Source organism: Dendropsophus ebraccatus, chromosome 12 (assembly GCF_027789765.1).
Source record: "Dendropsophus ebraccatus isolate aDenEbr1 chromosome 12, aDenEbr1.pat, whole genome shotgun sequence".
Classification (NCBI taxonomy): Eukaryota; Metazoa; Chordata; class Amphibia; order Anura; family Hylidae; genus Dendropsophus; species Dendropsophus ebraccatus.
The window spans coordinates 57,557,355-57,582,663 of record NC_091465.1 but is presented as its reverse complement, the minus strand read 5'-3'; the positions used below and the strand labels follow the sequence as shown (position 1 = coordinate 57,582,663).

At 45.5% G+C, this 25,309-nt stretch overlaps 1 protein-coding gene across 3 annotated transcripts in view; it reads left to right on the top strand.

Moving 5' to 3' along the window:
* LOC138769460 (NXPE family member 1-like) overlaps positions 1 to 25,309 on the top strand; it is a 123,907-nt gene that overhangs the window by 68,794 nt on the left and 29,804 nt on the right. For all 3 annotated transcript variants that reach the window (XM_069947961.1, XM_069947960.1, XM_069947962.1), the window contains exon 5: positions 11,092 to 11,156. In XM_069947961.1, coding sequence (XP_069804062.1) covers positions 11,092 to 11,156 — 65 coding nt within the window. The remainder of the gene's footprint in view (positions 1 to 11,091; positions 11,157 to 25,309) is intronic.

The following is a 25,309-nucleotide window of genomic DNA, read 5'->3' as shown; positions in this document are numbered from 1 at the left end:
CCACGGTCAATCGCAGCTCCCTGCGCCGCCCCGATCGCCACCTCCGCCGCTCCGATCGCCACCCCGCTGCCGCTCCGATCGCCACCCCCCCGCGCTGCCGCTCCGATCGCCACCCCCGCTGCAGCTCGGATTGCCCCCGCCGCCGCCTCTGCTGCTCCGATCGTTCCCGCTGGCCCGGCCGCGCGCATACGTTACCTGCTACGCGGAGGTCTTCGACATCCCCGGCTCCGCTCTTCAGTGCACTGATTGGCTGAAGAGGAGCCGTTTGAAATTCACGACTCCCTTCTTCAGCCAATCAATGCAAGGCAGCACTGATTGGCTAAAGAGAAGAGTCGGGAATTTCAAACTGCTCCTCTTCAGCCAATCAGTGCTGCCTTGCATTGATTGGCTGAGGAGGGGAGTCGGGAAATTCAAACGGCTCCTCTTCAGCCAATCAGTGCTGAAGAGGAGCCGTTTGAAATCAGTGCACTGAAGAGCGGAGATGGGGATGTCGAAGACCTGCTACGCGGAGCAGGTAACGTATGCTCGCGGCGGGGGTGATCGGAGCAGCGGCGGGGGGGTGACTATCGAAGCGGCGGCGACGGGGGGGTGGCGATCGGGGCGGCGGGGGTGGCGATCAGAGCGGCGGCAGGGGTGGCGATCGAGCCGGCGCAGGAGGCTGCGGATGAGCGGGTGGGCGGGCGGCCGGACTATCGATTGACGACTGCTTACACGGAACGATCGTCGAATCTTTTGCGAACAACGAACGATGATTTAAGAACCTGTTAAAAGATCAAAATGAACGATTTCTCGCTCGTCGTTCGATCGTTCGCTGCGTTTACACGTACGATTATCGTTCGAATTCGATCGTTATCGTGCAAATTCGCACGATAATCGTTCCATGTAAATCCAGCATTAGGGTGCATTTACAAAGAAAGATTATCTGACAGATTATCTGCCAAAGATTTAAAGCCAAAGCCAGGAACAGACTATAAACAGAGATCAGGTTATAAAGGAAAGCCTGAGATTTCTTCTCTTTTCAAATCCATTCCTGGCTTTGGCTTCAAATATTTGGCAGATAATCTGTCAGACAATCTTTCTGTGTAAACGGACCCTAACATATCACAATAGTGATGTCTAATGATAAACAGTAATGATATCTGACTATTAAATAAAAACTTTGTTGACTATAACCACAATCATATCTGATAATATGCATTTATAAAATATGCAAAAATATGCATTTCACCTTTGTAATCCTTTGTTCTTGGCTCTCAGCTGCCCGCTAATCTCCCTCCTTCCCCCTCCCCCCCTCCCCTCTTCATAGACCAGACAGGATCCGACTGATGAAAGAGATGACAAAATAGTCGACATTTCCTGATTCTAAATGGACAGCAGAAAGCAGAGGAGGGGGGGACCTGGGAAAAGGCTTTTTACATGCAGATAATGGCATATTTGGCTAATAAACCCAATTACAAAGTTTCTTAATATCGCCTGGATTTTTTAACGACAGTGACACTTTAAGGCCCTATTACACCAACAGATTATCTATCTACCCTCCTTGTGATTAGGAATGTCCCAGGGATTTCCCCTATTGAAGGTGCGTTTACACGTAACGATTATCGTGCGAATTTGCGAATTATAGTGTGAACTGTGCAGCCGTACATCGTATACTTTCCATTGTACGCAAACTACGTAAATCTCCGGCCGCTTATTCACGGAACGCGCTACGGACGGAAACTTACGTAGTGTGAACATAGCCTAAAAGATATTTCTTTACCCTGAGGGCCCTATTACAACAACAGATTATCTGACAGATTTTTTTTAAGCCAAAGCCAGGAATGGATTTGAAAAGAGGAGAAGTCTCAGTCTTAACCTGTTCTCTTTTTATAGTCCATTCCTGACTTTGGCTCAAAAAAATCTGTCAGATAATCTGTTGGTGAAATAGGGCCCTCAGGGTAAAGAAATATCTTTTAATCTGCTGCAGCTGAGTTAAAGGGAACCGTGTCGGGGTGACAGGCTCCCAACCACCGCTACAGCCGCCTATACTCACCTGATCCCGCCGGGTCCAGCTTCTGGATCCGGTCGGGTCACGGAGATATCAGCCGCTGCAGCCCGGCGCGCGCTGAGAGATGAGTCCAACGCTCATAGAGAATGACGGAGCGCTGGACAAAGTAGGAGAAATCCCTGGGACATTCCTAATCACAAGGAGGGTTGGAAGGAAGAAAGGAGAGGTGTCACAGGCCTAGGGCACAGACACTCCAGGTTTTGCCTTATTAACTTTGCTGCTGCAGATTAAGGGTGGGTTCACACATACAGGATGATGAGTTGGTGAATACAGTATTGCTTTAAAGTGTCACTGTCGTGTATATATATATTTTTTTTCAGAAAAAAATAGTACAGGCGATATTAACCCCTTAGTGACCGCCGATACAGCTTTTTACAGCGGTCACTAAGGGTTCTTTTTCTGCTGCCATCAGCTTTTTACGGCGATGGCAGAGAATAAGATAGCGGGGCCGAAAAGGCTCCCACCCCATCCCCCCAGTTACCGGAGGTAGCTGAGGGGTTGGGGCAGTGAGTGGGGTCCCTCCCGGCCGGGCATTGCCGGAGTCGTCGCCGCCGCCTTTCATCTCCCCCCACCGTGAATCCACCGAAGTTAGCAGAGAGCATGGGGCAATCATCGGGGACCCCCCTGTGGGGTCCCGGTACAAGCGATCAGCGGTGATTGGTGACAGGGGATAAAAAGTGATGTATCCGTCCCCCCCAAGTCTCCCCCACCCCCCAGTCACCCCCATCCCCCAGTCACTTCCCCTGCCCCATATACTCACTGGATCCAGGGAGGTAGCTGAGGTGTTGGGGCAGTGTGTGGGGTCCGTCCCGCCCCCCCCCCCCCCCCCGTACCGACGATCACCGCTATTAACGTTATAGCGGCAGCCGTCGGTAAAGGGGATTACTGGTGCCGCCGCCGCCTTTCATCTCCCCCCGCCGTAAATCCACGGTGGGGGGAGATGTAATAAGTGTCCCCCAGACCTCAGATCAGCCCCCCCTAGTAGGGCGATCACTAACCCCCCTCATTTCCAAGATGGCCGCCGCCATCGCTGTGAACAGACTAATGTCTGTTCACAGCGATGGAAAAGTTAAAATGAATGAAAGCCCCATGCTCTCCGCCACCGGAGGTAGCGGAGAGCATGGGGCAGTGATCGGGGACCCCCCTGTGGGGTCCCGATACAAGCGATCAGCGGTATATACTATATACCGCCGATCGCTTGTGCCATGTGCCGCCAGCACTTTTTATCCCCTGTCACCATAAATGATTGGTGACGGGATAAAAAGTGATGTGTCCGTCCCCCCAAAGTCGCCCCCCACTCCCCCAGTCACCCCCCCTTCCCCATATACGTTACCTGATCCCGGAGCTCCTTCCTCCTCGGCGTCCTGGCTGGTTATGAAGTGCCCATGCGCTCCACAACCAGCCAGCTCTGAAAATTTAAAGTGATAGAGACCAATTTGGTCTCTGTCACTGAACTATGATTACTGTGATAGAAAATATCACAGTAATCATAGTAATACAGTGAAAATGAATGTATAAAGTACAAAAAGTGACAAACATACAAAAAAATAAAATACACACTTTTTATTATAGTAATAATTGCAGTTTACTCCCAAATTACCCCTACCCCCCCCAGATTACCCGTAACCACCGCACGTTGCCCGTAACCACCGCACGTTGCCCGTAACCACCGCACATTGCCCGTAACCACCTCTGACCACGCCACGTTGCCTCTGACCACCCCAAATTGCCAATGACCCCCTCCAGATTGCGGTGCCCATGCCAGATTACAGGTACCCACCCCAGATTGCCTATAAGAATATATCTGTAACCACCCCACGTTGCCCGTGACCACCCCAGATTGTCTGTAAGCACTGCAGGTTGCCCGTAACCACCCCACGTTGCTCGTATCCACCCCAGATTGCCCGTAACCACCCCACGTTGCCTGTAACCACCCCAGATTGTCTGTAAGCACTGCAGGTTGCCCGTTACCACCCCACGTTGCCTGTAACCACCCCAGATTGTCTGTAAGCACAGCAGGTTGCCCGTAAACAGCCCACATTGCCTGTAACCACCCCACGTTGCCTGTAACCACCCCACGTTGCCTGTAGCCACCCCAGGTTGACATAACCACCGCACGTCGCCTCTGCCCACGGCACGTCGCCTCTGCCCACCGCACGTCGCCTCTGACCACGCCACGTGTTCTCTGACCATGCCACGTAGCCTCTGACCACGCCACGTAGCCTCTGACCACGCCACGTAGCCTCTGACCACGCCACGTAGCCTCTGACCACGCCACGTAGCCTCTGACCACGCCACGTAGCCTCTGACCACGCCACGTAGCCTCTGACCACGCCACGTAGCCTCTGACCACGCCACGTAGCCTGCAGGTCGCCCATAACCACCACATGTTGCCCGTAACCACCCCACGTTGCCTGTAACCACCCCAGGTTGCCGTAACCACAGCAGGTTGCCCGTGACCACAGCAGGTTGCCCGTAACCACCCCAGATTACCTGTAACCACCTCAGGTTGCCCATAACCACCCCAGACTGTCCGTAACCACCCCACATTACCTGTTATCTCATTTTTTTTATTTTATTTTAGTAACTGCGCTATTCTAATAACCATTACTAGCTGCGGTTTTGCTCCAGTAAATTGGCACTCCTTCCCTTTTGAGCCCTGCTGTGTGCCCATACAGTGGTTTATGCCCACATATGAGGTACTGTTTTACTTAGAAGAACCTGCGTTACAGATTTTGGGGTACATTTTCTCTCCTGTTCCTCGTCAAATTGAGAAATTTCAAACTAAACCAACATATTATTGGAAAAATTTGGGTTTTTCATTTTTACTGGCCAATTTTGAATACTTTCCTCTAATACCTGTGGGGTAAAAATGGTCACCATACCCCAAGATGAATTCTTTGAGGGGTGTACTTTCCAAAATGGGGTGACTTTTGGGGGTAATCTATTCTGCTGACACTACAGGGGCACTGCAAATGCACCTGGCGCTCAGAAACTTCTTCAGAAAAATCTGCACTGAAAATGCTAATTGGCGCTCCTTCCCTTCTGAGCTCGGCTGTGTGCCCATACAGTGGTTTATGCCCACATATGGGGTACCGTTCTACTCAGGAGAACCTGCGTTACATATATTGGGGTGACATTTCTCTCCTGTTCCTCATGAAATTGAGAAATTTCAAACTAAAGGAACATTATTGGAAAAATTTGAGTTTTTCATTTTTACTGTCTACTTTTGAATACTTTCCTCTAATACCTGTGGGGTCAAAATACTCACCACACCCCAAAATGAATTCTCTGAGGGGTGTACTTTCCAAAATGGAGTGACTTATTAGGAGATTTTACTCTGCTGGCACTACAGGGGCACTGCAAATGCACCTGGCACTCGGAAACTTCTTCAGCAAAATCTGCATTGAAAAAGCTAATTGGCGCTCCTTTCCTTCTGAGCCCTCCTGTGTGCCCATGCAGTGGTTTATGCCCACATATGAGGTACCTGTTCACTCAGGAGAACCTGCTTTACATATTTGGGGAACTTTTTTCTCTTGTTCCTCGTGAAATTGAGAAATTCCAAACTAAACGAACATATTATTGGAAGAATTCAAGTTTTTCATTTTTACTGTCTTCTTTTGAATACTTTCCTGTAATACTGGTGGGGTCAAAATGGTCACCACACACCAAGATGAATTCTTTGAGGGGTGCACTTTCCAAAATGGGGTGACTTATGGGGGGGCTTCTCTCTGCTGACACTACAGGGGCACTGCAAACGCACCTGGTGCTCAGAAACTTCTCAGCAAAATCTGCATTGGAAAAGCTAATTGGCGTTCCCTTCCTTCTGAGCCCGGCTGTGTGCCCATACATTGGTTTACGCCCACATATGGGGTACCTTTGTACTCAAGAGAACCTGCGTTACAAATTTTGGGGTGCTTTTTCTCTCACGTTCCTTTTGAAAATGAGAAACTTTAATCTAAACGTATATATTATTGGAAAATTTAAATTTTCCATTTTTTTACTGCCTAATTGTGAATACTTTCCTCCAGCCCCTGTAGGGTTAAAATGCTCATTATACCCCTAGATTAATTCTTTAAGGTGTGTAGTTTCCAAAATGGGGTCACTTATGGGGGTTTTCAGGATACCAGACTTCTAAATCCATTTAAAAAAAGAACTGGTCCCTAAAAAAAATCAGTTTTGGAAACTTTCACGAAAATGTGATAATTTGCTGATAAATTTCTAAGCCCCATAACACCCTAAAAAAGTAAAATATGTTTACCAAATTATGCCAGAATAAAGAGGACATATTGGTAATGTGACTTAGTAACAAATTTATGTGCTACGACGTTCATTTTTTTTTTAAGCAGAGAATTTCAAAGTTCATAAAATGCTAATTTTTAAAATTTTCCATGATATTTTGATGTTTTTCACAAAAAACACACAAAGTAGTGACCAAATTTTGCCACTAACATAAAGTGCCATATGTCACGAAAAAACAATCTCAGAATCGCTAGCATACGTTAAAGCATCACTGAGCTATAAGAGCATAAAGTGAGACAGGTTAGATTTTGAAAAATTAGCCTGGTCATTAAGGCCCAAACTAGCTGCAGCACGAAGGGGTTAAGCAACTTTTTAATTGGGTTTATTAGGCAAATATGCCATTACCTGCATTTAAAAAGACTTTCCCCAGGTCCCCCCCTCCCTCCTCTCTTTCATTCACTGATCATTATCAGGAAATCTCGACTGTTTTACATCAGTCGTGCCCTGTGTAACCTATGGAGAAGGGAAGGGGGAGGACTGAGATTAGTCCCTAGCAGAGAGCAGAGAGCAGAGAACAAAGGATTACACAGGGGGGCCTGTGTGATAGCCGGTATTCAGAGGTCAGAGAGGTCAGTGCTGACTTCAGAGGAGATAGCCCGGTGATGTAGCTGTAAATTAACTCTTTGTTGTCCTGTTTTGGTGCTTCATCTCCCTCAACCCCTTCCCTCTCCATAAGAGAACTATGAAGACAAGGGGGAGAGCTTCAAACTTTTTCATGATAAAAATGCATTTTTCGGCTAATAAACCCAATTACAAAGTTTCTTAAAATCGTCTGTACTATTGATTTCTGCAAAAAAAAAATTAAATGACTGACACTTGAAATCTGTCATTACAAAAAACTGGTGTTGCAAAAAATAAGGGCTCATCTCATATGAGTCTGTAGTTGAAAAAGTGCAAGCACTCTGGACTTTTAACACGGGGAGGACAAAGTGAAGTTTATATGGGGCTTCCAGCTGTTCTGAAGGTTTATAGCATACAAGTACTGTATATCCACATCATCAGGGGCATTGCTAGGGTCCTAAAACATCCGGGGCATGGGCCCTCTGAGTGCCGTCATAAGCGGATAGTAATAATGCCCCCTGCTGTGCCCCCATATAGTAATAATGTCCTCCTGCTTTGCCCCATATAGAAATAATGTCTCCTGCTGTGCCCACATATCGTAATAATGCCCCCTGCTGTGCCCTCCATATAGTAATAATGCTCCCTCTGCTGTGCCTCCTATATAGTAAGAATGCCTCCTCTGCTGTGCCTCCTATATAGTAATAATGCCCCCTCTGCCGTACCTCCTATATAGTAATAATGCGCCTGCTGTACATACCATAGTAATAAAGTTTCCCTCCTGCGTGCAGTTAACTCGACCGCCATCCCCACACCCACTACCCCACCTGACCCCCTCCACCCACACACTACCCCACCAGACCCCCTCAACCCACACACTACCCAACCTGACCCCCTCAACCCACACACTACCCCACCTGACCCCCTCCACCCACACACTACCCCACCTGACCCCCTCCACCCACACACACTACCCCCCTGACCCCCTCCACCAACAAACACACTATGCCATTTGACCCCCCCCCCACACACACACACACACACACACACACTACTCCACCTGATCCCCCCACACAGGAGCTGGCTGGCGAGTTTTAGCCTGGGGGGCAAGCACACAGCACTGGCCCATGAGTTACGGCCAATCACTAGGGTACATTTGCCCCCGTGCACTATACGGGGGGTGGGGGGTGGCAAATGATACTGCTATACCATGATCACATATCACTGCCACATAATGACTAATACCACCACACTGTATACAATACAATATATATACAGACCATCTATACCCCCATACAGTGAGCATATTATAGCACAGATATACATCCAGTGTCTCACAAGTGACCTCTTTGCTGATTCGAGTCTTCCTCTTCTGTTGTCTCTCCCACTTGGCCCAGGCTGTCATGATGACTTCTTCTGGTCATATGGTAGCTAATGCCCCCACAGTACCCCATATAGTAGCCAATACCCCCACAGTGCCCCGTATACTATCCAATCCCCCAATAGTGCCCCATATAGTATCCAATACCCCCATAGTGCCCCATTTATTATCCAATACCCCCATAGTGGCCCATATAGTATCCAATCCCCCCAAAAGTGCCCCATATAGTATCCAATACCCTATAGTGCCTGGTATAGTATCTAATCCCCCCAATAGTGCCCCATATAGTATTCAATACCCCCAATAGTGCCCCATATAGTAGCCAATACCCCCCAATAGTGCCCCATATAGTAGCCAATACCCCCATAGTGCCCCATATAGTATCTAATACCCCCCATAGTGCCGGTATAGTATCTAATCCCCCCAATAGTGCCCCATATAGTAGCCAGTACCCCCATAGTGCCCATATAGTATGCAGTACCCCCATAGTGCCTATATAGTATCCAGTACCCCAGCAACTCTGCCCCATTTAGTAGCCAATACCCCCCAATAGTGCCCCATATAGTTTCTAATACCCCCAATAGTGTCTCATATAGTATCTAATGCCTCCAATAGTGCCTCATATAGTATCTAATGCCCCCAATAGTGCCCAATATAGTATCCAATACCCCCCAATAGGGCCCCATATAGTAGCCAATCGCCCCAATAGTGCCCCATACAGTAGCCAATACCCCCATAGTGCCCATATAGTATCCAGTACCCCCCAATAGTGCCCCATTTAGTAGCCAATACCCCCAATAGTGCCCCATATAGTAGCCAATACCCCCCAATGGTGCCCTATATAGTTTCTAACAACCCCAATAGTGCCTCATATAGTATCTAGTGCCCCAAATAGTATCCAATACCCCCACAGTGTCCCATATAGTGTCCTATACCCCCATAGGGCCACATATAGTATCCAATATCCCCCCCAATAGTGCCCCATATTACCAATGCAGCCCCTCCCCTCTGTGCAGTGCCCTTCTAGTGACACCAGCCCAGCCCCCGCACTTCCCCACCAGAAAAAAAACAAACAAACAAAACCTCACCTGTCACCCGTTCCCAGCAGCTCCTCTCCCAGCAGCGCACGGTATCCTGTGATCTTCCGGCGCAGGCAGCATAGTACAGAGACACTGCTTGCGTCACATGCCCCTGCAGCCTCTATCATTCATGATAGAGGCTGCCTGACACATCCGGCGCAGGCAGTGTCTCTTTACTATGCTGCCGGCACCAGAAGATCACAGGAGACCGCGCTTGCTGGGAGAGGAGCTGCAGCCGCTGCCCGTTCCAGAAGTGTTTGGCAGCTGCGGGCGGCCTCCTTTTGACAGCGTGGTGGGGGGTGGCCCACTGGCAGCTGAGCCATATGCCCCACTGCCTCCACACACTATTTATACATCTCCCCCGCGCTTCCTCACCTCGACAGCCTCACCTAGTGCCCGCCCGACGTGTCCCTCCAATCAGCGCAGAGCCGGAGAACCACGACCCGCAGCAGCGGCCCTGCACTCCCGCTCTGTGCTGATTGGATTGGAGGGACACGTCGGGCGGGCAGTAGGTGAGTGATGGGGCAGTTGCGGCCATCAAAACAGCCGCATCTGGCTTGCAAGGCCCGAGCAGCAGAGATCCGGGGCAGCAGGCATTTTATCCGGGGCATGAGCCCCGAATAAAACTGCCTGGCGACGCCACTGCACATCATTATGTACTGATCATGAACAACAGCATGTCTTACACTCCAGAGCTGTATTCAGAGTTCTGAGCTGACTATAGGGTACAATCAACCATTCAAATCCGTTAATTCTTTGAGATATATTGATTTATTTTGGAGCAGAAACATAGTACAGCAGTTCCACAGTTAAAAATCTGCAGCATGAAATGTTCAGTTGATAAGATAAATGTGAATGTACACCGAGGGTCCTTTTACATGGCTCGACATTGGGGCAGTGCAAGCAACCAAATAAGCAGCGATCAGCGAAACTGATCCTCGTTTTAAGTGCCTTTTTAGAGTACAATAATCAAGCAACCAGGCCACATGAACAATACTTGTATGCATATATCTGTGCTGTCAGTTTCCAGATCACACATGCAGTGCATACATACCAAGTGAGCTGCTCTGTGATCCGGCATTTTGCTCTGCCGTCCAGCTCTCTGGCTGCCGCCCTCTACCTCCTCCACCTGTCAATCATTCTGGAGGAGTGGGGTGGCCTGCCGGGTCACCCCTTTTGCTATCGTACGAACACGTTCTATTTACACAGGGAGATGTGTGGCGGATAGTGATACATTTTAAAGCAGTCCAAAAGCTGGTTTCCCGATCATCACAATTTTACACGGCCAATTATCAGCCAGAGGAGTGTTTCTAGCCATTAGGGTATGTTCACACATGCAGATTTGCAACTGAATATTTATACACTCAATTGTTTTATTGCAGAATCACTGCACATTTCCTGCAGTTTATTTGCAGCAGATCGGGAGGTCATTAGACTGAGCACATTTTTACATTTACTTTAAGGGTACGTTCACACTTACCGGATCCGCAGCTGATTTTTTGCTGCGGATCCGCAGCAGATCTGCAGCAGATTTCATTTAAATAACTGAACACAACATCAAATCTGCACCATCAAATCTACTGCAGATTTGCTGCAGATCTGCTGCGGATCCTGTAGGTGTGAACACACCCTTAAATGTAGTGTTAGAACTCTGAATACCCGATGCAATAGTGTTTATTAAAATATTTGAGTAAATTTTAACCTTTTTATGTTTTGATTTTAAGGTCTAATGTCAGAATTGATATTCCAAAAAACTTTGATCATATCCATGTATCGCAATGCAACAACAGTAAGTACAACTATTTGTAATTAGAAATTAAGCTTAAAGTCACATCTGTAAGAGTATATTTGGTATGCCATATATCTTTAATATTATATGGAACTTAAAGGGGTAGTTCACCCAAAAAAATTTTCTTTCAAATCAACTGCTGCCATGAAGTGCCAGAGATTTGTAATTTACTTCTATTAAAAAATCTCAAGCCTTCCAGTACTTATCAGCTGCTGTATGCCCAACAGGAAGTTGTATTATTTCCAGTCTGGACAGCAGGAGAGGTTTTCTATGGGGATTTGCTCCTTTTTTGGACAGTTCCTGACATGGACAGAGGAGGCAACAGAGAGCACTGTGTCAGACAGGAAAGAAAACACCACTTCCTGCTGGACACACAGCAGCTGATAAGTACTGGAAGACTTGAAATTTTTTAATAGAAGTGAATTACAAATCTCTGGCACTTTATGGCACCAGTTGATTTGAAAGAAAATTTTTTTTGGTGGACTACCCCTTTAAAGCAGCAGTATTTAAAATCTTCAATTTGGGGGGAACTCTCTGAGGTTACTTATGACATTTGGGGGAACTCTCACTGTCACTAGTGCTTTGTGGAGTGACTCTGACTGTCACTGTAGGTTTGTGTGGGAACACAATAGCAATGACTTTTGAGTTATGGAGTAACTCTGGCTACACACTTGGTTTACTAGGAAGCTCTGACTTTCACTACGGGGGTACTCTGAGTATCTCTTTTGATTTCTAAATGACCCCTTGTGATAACATTTCACTTACAAGGGGGCTCCAGATTTCATTGCTAGTGTATGGGGAAGATTAAAATCTATGCCATCTATTGACTAGAGATAAAACAGGTGTATTTATGCCAGACATCACTGTAAATTACAATGGTACCTCTGTACTCAACCACAGTGTACCTCACTACTCAAGCAAAGTGTGTATGATTTTGCCCATACTAACCAATTACAGCTCAGCTATTATTTCATAACTGTACAAACCTGGAGGACAGAAATGGCTGCACATCGCACCCATGGTTAATATGAAAGCCTGTTCAGCTACATTAAAAATCAACATCAGAAGTTAGTATATAATTTGATCAAACCACATCGCCTCATGTACTATGTGCGGTTCTCTGATACACGAGTCCCTAACCAAACAACACAGTGCCATTCGCAAACGCCAACCCCGCAAAGCAAGCAGAAGCATTGACGGGGGGCCACAGAATAGCCCTGCAACACCACTGTCACAGGACCAAATCGATAGGACCCCCCCAAACCCTGTAGGCGCCGCCGGAGGAGAAGGTGGCCGCCAAGCAACACAAGTGTGAACAAGGTGTTACTACTCACCATTGCACCAGCAGGTAGAATGGGAGAAATAGGAGGTTCTTACCATATGTGCACAGGTGCTTCCCATGTAATTTGGATTGCATGGGTCTTACAAGGGAGGAGTGCTAGCCACAAAGGAAAAAAAAAGGACAGGAATAAATAAAATGCACAAACCTGGAGGACAGAAATGGCTACACACCGCACCCATGGTTGATACGAAAGCTTGTTCAGATACATTAAAAGCATACATCAGAAGTTAGTATATAATTTGATCAAACCATAAAACCTCATGTACCACGTGAAGGTTTTCAGATACACATGAGTCCATACACTAAACGACACTGGAAGGGGGGGCCATCCTGTGGCCCCCCCTCACTGCTTGCGCTTGCTTGACGTGGTTGGCATTCGCTGACCGGCACAGTGTCTTTTAGTGTATCAGAAGACCCGCACCCGCACATGGTTTGATTAAATTATATACTTACTTCTGATGTTGGATTTTAATGTAACTGAACAGGCTTTCATGTCAACCATGGGTGTGATGTGCAGCCATTTCTGTCCTCCAGGCTTGTGCATTATTTCATAAATTGCTTTGCTAAGATGAAAGCTGTCAGTATCATATATTTTTTTTTTTTTTTTTGGGGGGGGGGGGATACATAAAATAAACATATAAAAAATGTGATTTGAATGAACCAAATTATTTTTTGAAGTTCATCCAAAATGGCAGCTGCACATTGTACATTACACTTAAGCAAAAGCACGGGTGCAAGGGAGTGTCCATAATTCTTTGCAGCTGGACAATGGGCTGCAAGGCACCCCTCCTGCGACATCACACTTTCTCTTTCTCTACGTATATTGTAGAAAGTCAGCTCCTGTGCAGTGAACTGAAACCAATATACAATACGATCCCAGCAGCACAGGATATAGCACAGGGTATCGCCACAAGATATAATAACAATTATAGAGTGGGTGCACGTCTCACCAAACTGGACCCAGGTTGGCCAAACATCCAAAGAAACAGCACTTCCAAGTGAGGTTCAGAGTTTAATACATACCAGTGCAACGTTCTGGCATAAAGCTACATAAGGCTTCTACATAAAGCTTTTATAAAGTCAATTTGTGTGCTAGTATACCCTGCAGCATGTATTCTAAAATGTGGCATGTTTTTTTTCATGGTATACATTAAAAATATATTTTACCAATAGTCCAGGAGGGTATTTTTATATACAATATACGGCTGCATTCACACTACGTATATTTCAGTCAGTATATGTATATTTTAGTCAGTATATTTCAGTCAGTATTGCAACCAAAACCAGGAGTGGATTAAAAATACAGAAAGGATCTGTTCACACAATATTGAAATTGAGTGGATGGCCGCCATATAACAGTAAATAACGGCCATTATTTCAACATAACAGCCGTTCTTTTAAAATACCAGCAAATATTTAAATGGCGGCCATCCACTCAATTTCAACATTGTGTGAACAGATCCTTTCTGTGTTTTTAATCCACTCCTGGTTTTGGTTGCAATACTGACTGAAATATACTGTTTGAAATATACGTAGTGTGAACATAGCCTACAGATGTATATACAGTATGTGTGAGATCATATATACAGATGTATATATGTGTGAGATCTCTTTTTTCCAAATAATTTTTATAAACCCTTGTTCAATAAAATTGACCCACTTTTCTATTTATAAAGGATAAATATTTAATAGCATTACTGGTGACTTACACACATCTGACACTAGGGTCTCAATGCATTTTGCCCATCACTTTGGGCTCATCAGGGGACTGACAATAATCAAGCAAGAGAGTCATACCTAAGGGCCAATCTAAAATACAGGGGGAGATTTATCAAACTGGTGTTAAGTAGAATTGTCTTAGTTGCCCCTAGCAACCAATCAGATTACACCTTTCATTCCTCACAGATTCTTTGGAAAATGAAAGGTGGAATTCTACTTTACACCAGTTTGATAAATCTCGCCCACAGTGTTTTTAGAATACATGTCTCAGTGATACTTTACTTAGAATACATATAAATAAAGGAATTGGTATCTTATTTTTTGATTCAGTGAGTCACCTACCGGGTGACCTCAGATGGCCTGTTGTAAAACTGTGTCTGGCAGTAGAATAACTGTTATTGCCAATAACATTTATTCTTTTACAACAGGCCACCTGACAGCTGACTGATACATTTAACTTTACCCAGGAGAGCTGTGGACATTGTGTGGATCACCGACGTACAGTCATTGTGCACCAGTGATTCTCTGCCGTCTACAGCTCTAAACCAGTGAGCCATCTGTCAGGAGATCGTATGGACACCCATGGTGTTGGTGAGGTGCAGTAGAAGACAACTAACAGGGAGACTTCTATCTGTTGAGCACCTGGCACTGGTTCACAGTTCTGGCACTGTAAATTTGTCCTCTAGTACATAGCTAGTAGTGTCCATTAGAGTCTTCACAAAAAATAGTCACCAAACATCATCCTTTTTAAAAGACAGTAGTAGCAACCACTGTAGTAGCATGTTATTTTACACACTAAACCCCATCAAAACTACCACCCCATAATAATAGGCAGTTTTTCTGCTACATACAGCTTTAATGACCCAGCCCTTTTCTTAAACTGCCCAAAGGGTGAAATCCATCTGAGGCTCTCTAACTGCCCATTTTTGGCAAACCACTTATGCAGGGCCAAGAGCTAACCTCAACCTGTGACCTATAAGACATGTGGGCATCCTCTCATGGTGACAACACACCCAGCTGGGTTATGGCAGCAGCCTACCATCCCCGTAGCCCTTGGATAGGGGTGTACTCCACCTCTTCATCAGGTTCCAGGTTATGCATTTGGTCTGGTAGGTAGTCCCTTTCATGGAGCTCCTGGCAAAAAACAGGGCACGACCATGTACTAGCTCTTTTACAAAGCCATACTCTTTACATTTGTTGGTATCCTGCACGGTTACCTTCCTCCATTCAGGACACGCTTCACCTGGGTGTGCGGGGGTTCCACATGTCTACTGATAACTCACTCCTGCTTCTTCCTCTGTCCAACCCATCTACGATAGGTTAGGGGTGAAGTAGAAGGTCCTGGTGCAGGAGAGGGTAATGCTTATTTTGGACTGCTGCACACTGACAGCTTGATGGTCTCTCTGGACTTCTAGATGCAATTTTCTTACTTGAACTTATATGCCCAATACCGCCTCCCAGTAGGATGGTGGTGGACTTTGATAAAGAGGCTTCTCATCCCAGCCGGACTCGACTGCCTCCCTTTAGCATGGCAGTGGTGGAAAGGGACATGGTGGCATACCCTCCTACTCTACAGGGCACCCTATAGGGTATAGTGGATGCCTGGGCTCCTCATCTTCTTCAGGCCACCCCATAAACAATCATGGACAGCCGGTAAGTACCTCACTCACGACCAGTTGCACACCGCTGCCAACCTGCCGCCATACTTTTCTCTCCTGTGGTTTCACTTTCATGCAGGCTTGGAAACACAGGGGCAGAGATGCAGCTCCACAGGGACGGAGATGCAGCATTCTAAGGCTATGTTAACACAACGTATGTTTTCGCAATCGGCAACAACGGCCGTACTTTGTACGAGAACATACGTTGCCTTGCTTTCTATGGGATCCCTCGCGGCGCCGCAAAGAACTGACATGTCAGTTTTCTACAGCTGCTATTCATTGAATAGCGGCTGTAGAAAACCATGTCAGTGCACACTTTTGAGCGAGCGGCTGTAGCCGCACGCTCAATAGTGTGCATTGGAGAGTTCTGATGCAGGCGCGCAGAGATGCGCCCGCATCAGAACTCTGCGACTGCCACTGCAGTACCAGCTAGGATGATATTTTTAGAGACCGGCTGTTCCATGACCCGGCCGGGTCACTGTACGGCCAGTCTCTCACGTTATGTGAACATAGCCTAAAGGTGTTTAGTAGGCTTTTATGGTGTTAGTTTTTGTGGTAGGGTTATGCCACAAAATTGCACGCAGATGCGCTCAAAACAGCTGCTTTAACACATAGAAAGCAATATGACATTAAAAATCACTTTTCGCTGCAAAAGACTCAAATTGTCCAAGATAGCAATAGACCCACAATTTAGCAAATCTGCTTAACCAACCTTTTGAAAAGTTTGCTCATCTCTAGCAACAAGTTTTTCATGAATTAAAACGACTCTGTACCCACAATCAGTCCCCCCCAAACCACTTGTACCTGGATAGCTGCTTTTAATCCAAGATCTGTCCTGGGGTCCGTTCGGCAGGGGTTCCATTTATTGTCCTAAAAACAACTTTTAATCTGGCAGCGCTGTGTCTAACGGCCGGAGCTAACATTTGTATATGCATTAGGCTGGCACAACCTCTCTGTCCTTCCTCCTCACCCTCCTCATCATTAGGAATGCTCCAGGAACATTTACTGCTGTTTGAGCTTTGCACAGGTGTATTAACGATCCAGCCCATGTTCATTATATATACAGGTGGGGAATAGGAAGCAATCTGCCTGGAGCATTCCTAATGATGAGGAGGGTGGGGAGGAGGGACAGAGAGGTTGTGCCAGCCTAATGCATATACAAATGTAAGCCCCGGCCGTTAGACACAGCGCTGTAGGATTAAAAGTTGTTTTTATGACAATAACTGCATCCCCTGCCGAACGGAAGGTACAAGTGGTTTGGGGGTTAAGATTGTGGGTACAGAGTCGCTTTAACACCTGCTCGTACAGTTTGATACTGGATATACCTGAATATTGTGTCATTTTCCTCATGTCACCACTACCCGTGCAAGTAGAAACCGAGCCTGCTGCACAACATCCTGTCAGGGCAGGCCCAAGGTATTTGGGTGCTCCAGGCAGACAAGGCACTAATTTGTGATAATAATGTATACTTTTAAAAGGTACCTGTTGTTGTAACTTTCAAAATCAACAGGTAGTGTGAAATAAAGTAAGTTTATACATTCATAATTTCTTCTTTTTTTTTATCATGCTTTAAAACAAAGCTATACTTGTATCTAGGTCCAGTCTCCCAAAGGCAGCTTTTTTGTCTTGTGCTGGTTGAAATCTACTAAATAACACCACTATACAATGATCAAATATTGACCACTATACCGTTTACCTTCTCAAATCCAATGCAAAAAAAACAATAAAACCAGTATACAAGGGGCTGTACTCAAAAACATCCATATGCATGGCCTCATGAATAAAACTGATATTTATTATACCCATTAAAAATTACACAAATTATTCAAATTGTGGCAGGAGATTACAAAATAATATCAGACCAGCTGTAAATGTAACAATTCATAGTAATCTATATATAAGAACATTATGAGTAATCGCCATGACCCCCTGAAGAAGTGGCGGTAATGTGAAATGTGTGCTAGGGGTTGGGACCAATACAGCTAAAAAATGGGAAAGGGAGGACAGGTGGACTTGCGGGTGCGTACGCCCTTGGAACAGCCGTTTCACGCCCATTGGCGCTTTATCCTGCCGAGGAAGATCCGTAGTAGGACAGTTTCTCTAATTCTGTATTCTTACACATCTGGAGTGTAGAGTCGAGCTGTGCAAATTTCCTCATTGGTAAATACCCATTTAAGATACATATACCAGAGTTGTATGAAGTGAGGTTTAGTGACCGGGTGGGGCACTATCAATTTCCTTTAAAGCAGTGAGATTGTATTTACTCAAACCACACAATCAGTCTTTGAAAGTTGGGGTGTTTGCAGGCCTGTATTTGGAGTTCATGCTGCCCTAGGACCCTTAAGTGCTGTCATGCCCCCCCCCCCCTACTGTTAGAAAGGATGGGAGGGGAGGTGCAGCAGGGAAGAACTGGTTGTGGCCCGCAATATGTTTTTTCCACTTGCTTCGGGATACCACTGCCAACTGAGTTAACCACTACAGCAATTAGGTGAGCAGACATTTTTTCTATTTTTGCCCATGAAGAACTGATAACAGCCTGGTGCCCACAACAAACCCCCCTCCCCCTGAATGTATATGCACCAGGTTCTGAGTAGTACATAGGGTGGTAAGGGTTGGCTACTGTATCATAGAGGATCCCCTCTATCCCCATATACTGTTCAGGGCCTGGTGCCCCCCTTTTTATGTACAGTCATGTACAGGGGGTACTACAGGATCCCCTCCTCCTGCCTGTATAGTGTTCACAGAATACAGGGAGGGGGTACTGTATCATACAGGATCCTCTCCCTTTAAATTCTTCACTAGGCCCTGAACAGTATACTGAGGGGGGGGGGGGGGGGGGGTTACTATTTTATACAGGATCCCCTCCCTACATACTGTTCATTAGGCCCAGAACAGTGACAGGATCCCCTGTATGATAAAGTACCCTCCTCTTTACCATATACTGCTTAGCGCCTAGTGAACAGTAAATAGGGAGGGGGGAAGGGAATCCTGTATGATACATTATCATCCTCCCCACACATAAGGGAGGGGGGGAGCTGTATGGGCACCAGGCCTGAACGTATATAGGGATGGGGGTTTCTGCATAATAGAGACCCCCACCACTCAGACTATTACTTTATCTGTGGTGGTTACCAGGTTGATGATGGTGGTTAGCCTGGTGGTGAGCTCAGCCAGAGGTGGTGTTTGTTGTGACGCCATTGCTAGTCAAGCACACAGGTGTGATGTGGATACCTGCTTGTTTGTATGGCTGGCTTTGTTCCCCAAATGGTCAGTAACCTGCTGGGTTGTTGCGGGTCACTTGGGCTTTTGTCCTGAGTGGCAGCTGACCCACCCGGACTGTCGGCACCGTTACCCACAGAAGGGGGGAAAAATAGTCCTGGTAGTATAAAAATATAACAGCTTTACTGTAAGACTTTTCAGTATAACAGTACACGTTTCCACAAGTAAATAAATCTTTACACACTCTTGAATGCTAAACCTTAGTGCTTGGAGGAGGAAAAGGTTGAGTAGAGGAGTTTGCCAGAGGAGCCCCAACCCAGTGTAGCTGTGTACTCTCTGCCCTCTGGTATCGTAGAACTCGTCCCAGTAGGGTAGTACAAGCCCCAGCTGTGGTTATCTGGATGTAGCTAAATGTCCGAGGTTTCCCAGTTATTTGCACTGCGCAATAGGATACGTACGCCTTCTTTACTGGCTGCTTTGCCCTAAGAAAGCTAGTTCCTCTCTTGTTCAGGATACTGCCCTGCTCTTTTTAGACATGTTCCTGGCATGGGTCAGTGTGTTCCTTGGTGACTAGTCTCCCTTGGGTGATATAGTGGTAGCAGTTATAGAACTGTTGGTCTCTAACTGCATCTGTTCACTTCAGTGGCTAGACTAGACTGAACTGCTGTCCCTGACAGGGGTCCTGGCATCAGCCAGGCCCTGGCTTAAATTCTGCAAGAACTTGGCTTTTGTGTGTCCTGTCTCCCTGAGATTCTGGATAAGACTCACTGTTCTTCCTCCACCAGTGAAACTCCTCCTACAGGGGCCTTTTGTATGCCTTCCTATGAGTGGTGGGGATGAGTGTGCACAGGAGAAATAAGAAAGATAATAGGTAGGAAAGAAAAAGGCTACTTCTATTGCACAGCATGGAACACATTGCACACACAAAACATTAACCAATTACCTTCCTCAGCTTTCCATATAAAAAATTAATACAAAAAAAAAAAGGACACCTAGTGGGGAAACTTAATACACTTCATCCACCACTGAAAGAAGGCTTTAAGACAGGTGCATAAAAGAAGAGAAAAAACACCAGTGGTGGGACACCACATACAACAGGGAGCAGCAGTCCTGCAGAAGGGATTGGCCTGTCTTCGCCCTCTTATCTGGGCAGTGGGCGGTCCCAGCTCTGCTTCTTGCTTCATTGGTGGAGCAAAGGAGCTGCTTGTGCTCGCTCTGCTGTCTGATCCACTATTGGGGCAATTTGCTGCAGGTATTAGCTAGGAAGGTATTCAATATCAATTTAGGAATCACCTCCATGATTGCAATGTAAGGAAGTAAAAAAAGGTACTATTTACGAGCGCTGTCTACAGGAATATCCACAGCAGCCAATATCAGAGTAAAAAGGAATTCTTATTGAAAAAGCACATCTATAATTCGTTTCAGGAGTTTGACTTCCTTCATCAGATCAGTCAGATAATGCAGATAATGTTATCTGATGGAGGGAATCAAACTTCTGAACCACATAATAGATGTGCTTTTTCAATATAAATTCCTTTTTATTCTGACATAGGCTACCGAGGATATTCCTGTGGACAGCACTGGTAAATAGTACCCTTTTTAAAAACTTTTTAAAATTTACTACACAGGCCCCTTTTGGGAGTATCCCGTTTTTAGCTTTTGCAGTTCTTGATGTCCTAACCACACCTTCCACAGCATCCTGCAGACCACACCGACACTGGTACCCCCATATTGGGGCAAATTGGTGAGCAGACTGACATCCCCATCCTACCTCATAAGGTTTTACAAGAAGCGCAGGGCCTTTCCTTTCTTTCTCTTTCTACATGACTGCAATGTAGCAGTGATCAAGGGGGTTAATTATATCCAACTGTAGAAGAGAAGAGTGATAAGGTACTTAATGGTTTCCATACCAAGTCTTATCCAGTAAATATGTGGTGTAGCAGTGATAGATAGATGCTATCAGTTTTGCTGTACAGCTCAGCCAAAGAAGGTATAGTTGTGACACCAGTGCTAGTCCAGCACACAGGTATGATGGTAGGACCTGCTTTGTGTTGTGGCTGGCTGTACTCCCCAAAATGGTCGGTGACCTGCCGGGTTTTAGTGGGTCCCTTGGGCTCTTGTCATGGTAGTCCTGGGTGGCAATTAACCCACTCGGATAATCTGTACCGCCACCCACAGAAAGGGGAAAAATAACCAATGGTGTGAGGCTAGTGTGTATGGGTGTTGGTGGATAGGAAAGGATGACTGAGTCCCAGTGATATAAAAATATAACAGCTTTACTGGGCAGTCTCTTAGTACAATACACTTTGTGTAAAAAAATTTTGTAAAATAGATAAATTTTTGGTTTGTGCTTGAGGAGGTTCTTTGAGAAGTAGAGTAGAGAGATAGTTGCAGCAGTGTTTGAAGAGTTGAAAGTAGAGTAGAGGAGAAGAGTTTTTTGAGGGAGTCCTAACCCAATGTAGAACGTGCAGTTCCACATTGTGTTAGGACTCCCTCAACAAACTCTTCTCCTCTACTCTACTCTTAACTCGGCCGAACTTGAGAGAATACTTTAGAGTGAGAAATTACTTGTACCTGTATATAGACTGTTGTCTGACCACCTTGTGCACTATAGTGTATAGTAACCCATCCTAATATGGTGATACAAGTCCCAGTTGTGGTTATCTGGGTGAAGCTAAGCTCCTGCGGGTGTCCCAGTCACCTGCACTGCGAGATAGGATACGTACACCTTCCTTTAGAGCAGTGCTTCTCAAACTTTTTGTTCTCGGGCCTCACTTGGCGTTCCATATTGATGCTCGGGCCTCACCAACAAACACTACTATGCATTGCCTGATACCACCATGTAGTACACATTATATCCCAAAGCAGCAGCAAAGTGCAGAAATAAATACTGCTCCACCTGCAGTAACACAACACCACATACTGCTCCACCTGTAAACTAGCACCACAGTGCAGCACTCCTTCCTCTGTGACCCAGCCCTCTACTCACCTGCCAGCTTCCCCACACACACACACACCAGCATGATTCCATTCTTAGCGTCCTCTTTCTGGTGCAGCTCTCTTTCTCCTCCTTACCCCATTTCTGTGCATGCAATGCTCCTGGCACTGTCAGAGTGTGCCACAAATAGTTGATAATCCCAATGGTGTTCCACAAATAATTAATAACCCCACTAGAGCCCAACAAATGGGTAATTTTACACATGTATACACACAGATATCACAGTCATCATCACACATGCATGTATACACATGACATCAGCACACATGTATACACACAGATCAGCACACGTGTGTGTGTGTATATATATATATGTGTATATATATATATATATATATATATATATATATATATATATATATATATAGGTAAAGAGGTGGACGCGGCACTCGAGAATAATGATGCGGTTGGTGCCAGCAGTATATACCCTTGAGGACCGTGGGTATAAATGCATACAATAGAAGAAAATCACTGCGGCACTCCAATACAGTTCGTGTTCAAATGGTTTGGTTTATTTCTCCCACAAAGTGCATTAGCGACGTTTCAGCTCAATCCTTATGAGCTTTTCTCAAGCTATGCAATATACATGTGTAACATCAAGCCTTAAATGGGTACAAATTGATTACTCCCACATATCACATGATCAATACAAAATGCAGTGAAAAAGACATAAATCGCATCTGAAAATTACAAGTATACAAAACTTAATTAGCGTGAAATGAGACATGATTGCCATGTCATGAGGTATAGATATCCAAAGCGTGCTATAGTGTCCATAAATGATAAAAGTCCTTTAGACATTCACAATTGAAGACAGGTGGGATGATCACTCACCAGATCACGTCAGAAGGCCAAACAAGGATGAAGGCATAAACACGAGACATGTGGACAAACTGGTGGACTCGGCTTGTAAACAAGGTTACAGCGCATGCGCCAGTTGGAGCCGACCAGAATGGATGACGTGGCGAGGTCGGATAGGCACAGAGGCGTCATGTGTAGCGTGACGTGTGGCGTGACGTAACCCATATGGAGATCAACGGGGCAGCTTAGCAGGTAACCATGGAGACCAGACGCTGTAGCCGGACTTCACAGGGGTTTAACCCATTGCTGGTGGACGGCATCTCTTCAGTCACCTAACGGGAATCATAATAGCCAAGGAAACATGGCCCGATAAGCGGGTGGGTTCCTGCATAGGGCTGCGCCCTCAGACCAATGTCAGCCCCAGACAATCCAGGGTTGTCGCGATTCCTGTATCGGCCTCATCCCAGGGACTGTAGTATAGCCAATTACCTCGCACCGGCCCGTCTGATTCAAATAACAGGATACTGCTTCATTGCCGCTGTCACAGCCGCACCATGTGAATGGCGTTGTAGAAATGAAAATCCAGAAAATACGATAAGGCCAAGACGTTAATCAGGTGAGTGTCCCACTTTGCTTCACTGAGAAAACAGCTTGTTACTACAATGAAAAACAAAAGATATATAGTAAACATATTATGGCATATTGTTAATGATAATCAAACAAAAATATTTTTACACATGTATAACTGGGACCAGAAATAAGAAAGGGGAGAGATAACTGGAGTCACAGCCACGAGGTGAAATAATATCAAATGTTAGCAAAGAATAAAATTTACCTGCAATAACTCGGTAGAATTTTAAAGTCTACATTGAGACCATTCGGTTTCAATGTATTAAATTTGTCAATCCAAAATAATTCCCTTCTTTTTAATGATACTTGTCTATTGCCACCTCTACGTGGTACTGGTATTTGCTCAAATACAATGGCTTTCAGATCACTCTCTTTGTGTCCCTTTTCTAAAAAGTGCTTTGAGACAGGTAGGTCAGTTCTCTGTTTACGTATACTGTAGCGGTGTTGTACAAGACGAGTCTTGAAGTCCAATGTCGTCTCCCCAATGTAAAGTAAACTGCAGGGGCATATCAGGATATAGACCACCCAATCACTCTCACAGGTCAAATGTTGCTTAATTTGTACGACCTGTCCTGACGTAGGGTGTGTGAACTTATCGCACTTAACAATGTGTCTACAGTTCACACACTTTCGACAAGAATAACAGCCATTTTTTAAAGGACCTAAGAGGAACTGTGTGCCTTTTTCTTGGTGTGTGGCTGTCTTGACCAAGAAATCTTTGAGGTTTTTCGGTCTCCTGTAGGACATGAGGGGGCGGTTGTTAAATTCGGGGATAGCAGGGAAACTATTACCCAAAATTTTCCAATGTTTACATAGGATTTTTTCTATGTGTTGGCTCATGCCACTATATTCACTCACAAAGGGTATACGCGATGTATTGATCTTTTTGTCTTTTTTTCTTAGGAGTTCCTCCCTGTTCGTCTCCAGAGTCTCCCTCTTATACCTTGCGGTAAGTGAACGTGGGTAACCCCTGTGGTGAAAGTCCTCTGCATATTCGTCTATGGTTTTTGCTAGTAATGTCTGATCCCCTACTATGCGTTTAACTCGCATAAATTGACTTTTGGGTAAAGATTTCATGGCACTCTTAGGGTGATTGGATTTGTAGTGTAGTAAGGTATTTTTGTCGGTGTCTTTCTTGTATAGTCGAGTATTAAAATGTGTTCCATCTCTGTACACCAGTGTGTCCAAAAATTGCACATGAGTTGTCGAATGATTCAGGGTGAGTTTAATGTCGGGGTCGATGGAGTTGAGATACTCAAATAAATCAAGAAGCTCCTCCTCCGAACCCCTCCATGCCAAAAAGATATAGTCGATGTATCTCCACCAGCCCACAATGTTGTGGGCATGGTGGGACACATCGACGTAGGCTCCTTCAAGGTGGGCAACAAAGAGGTTGGCGAAGGCAGGCGCCACATTAGACCCCATTGCCTTTCCCTTACATTGCAAAAAAATTTGGTTGTCAAACATGAAAAAATTACCGTAATGCAAGTCCCCTCCTATTTACAGGACACGACACATTTTCTTACTAAAGTGCAGAACTTACGTTCTGAAGAAGTCACATTCATAGCTTCAATGGACATCGCTAGCCTTTATACTTCAATTGCACACACTAAGGGTATCCAAGCGGTAGCGATAGCATTACAAAAAACAACATACTCTGACAGTTGCCAACAATTTATGCTCTCTCTATTGGAGTTAATCCTTACAGGTAATTTTTTCATGTTTGACAACCAAATTTTTTTGCAATGTAAGGGAACGGCAATGGGGTCTAATGTGGCGCCTGCCT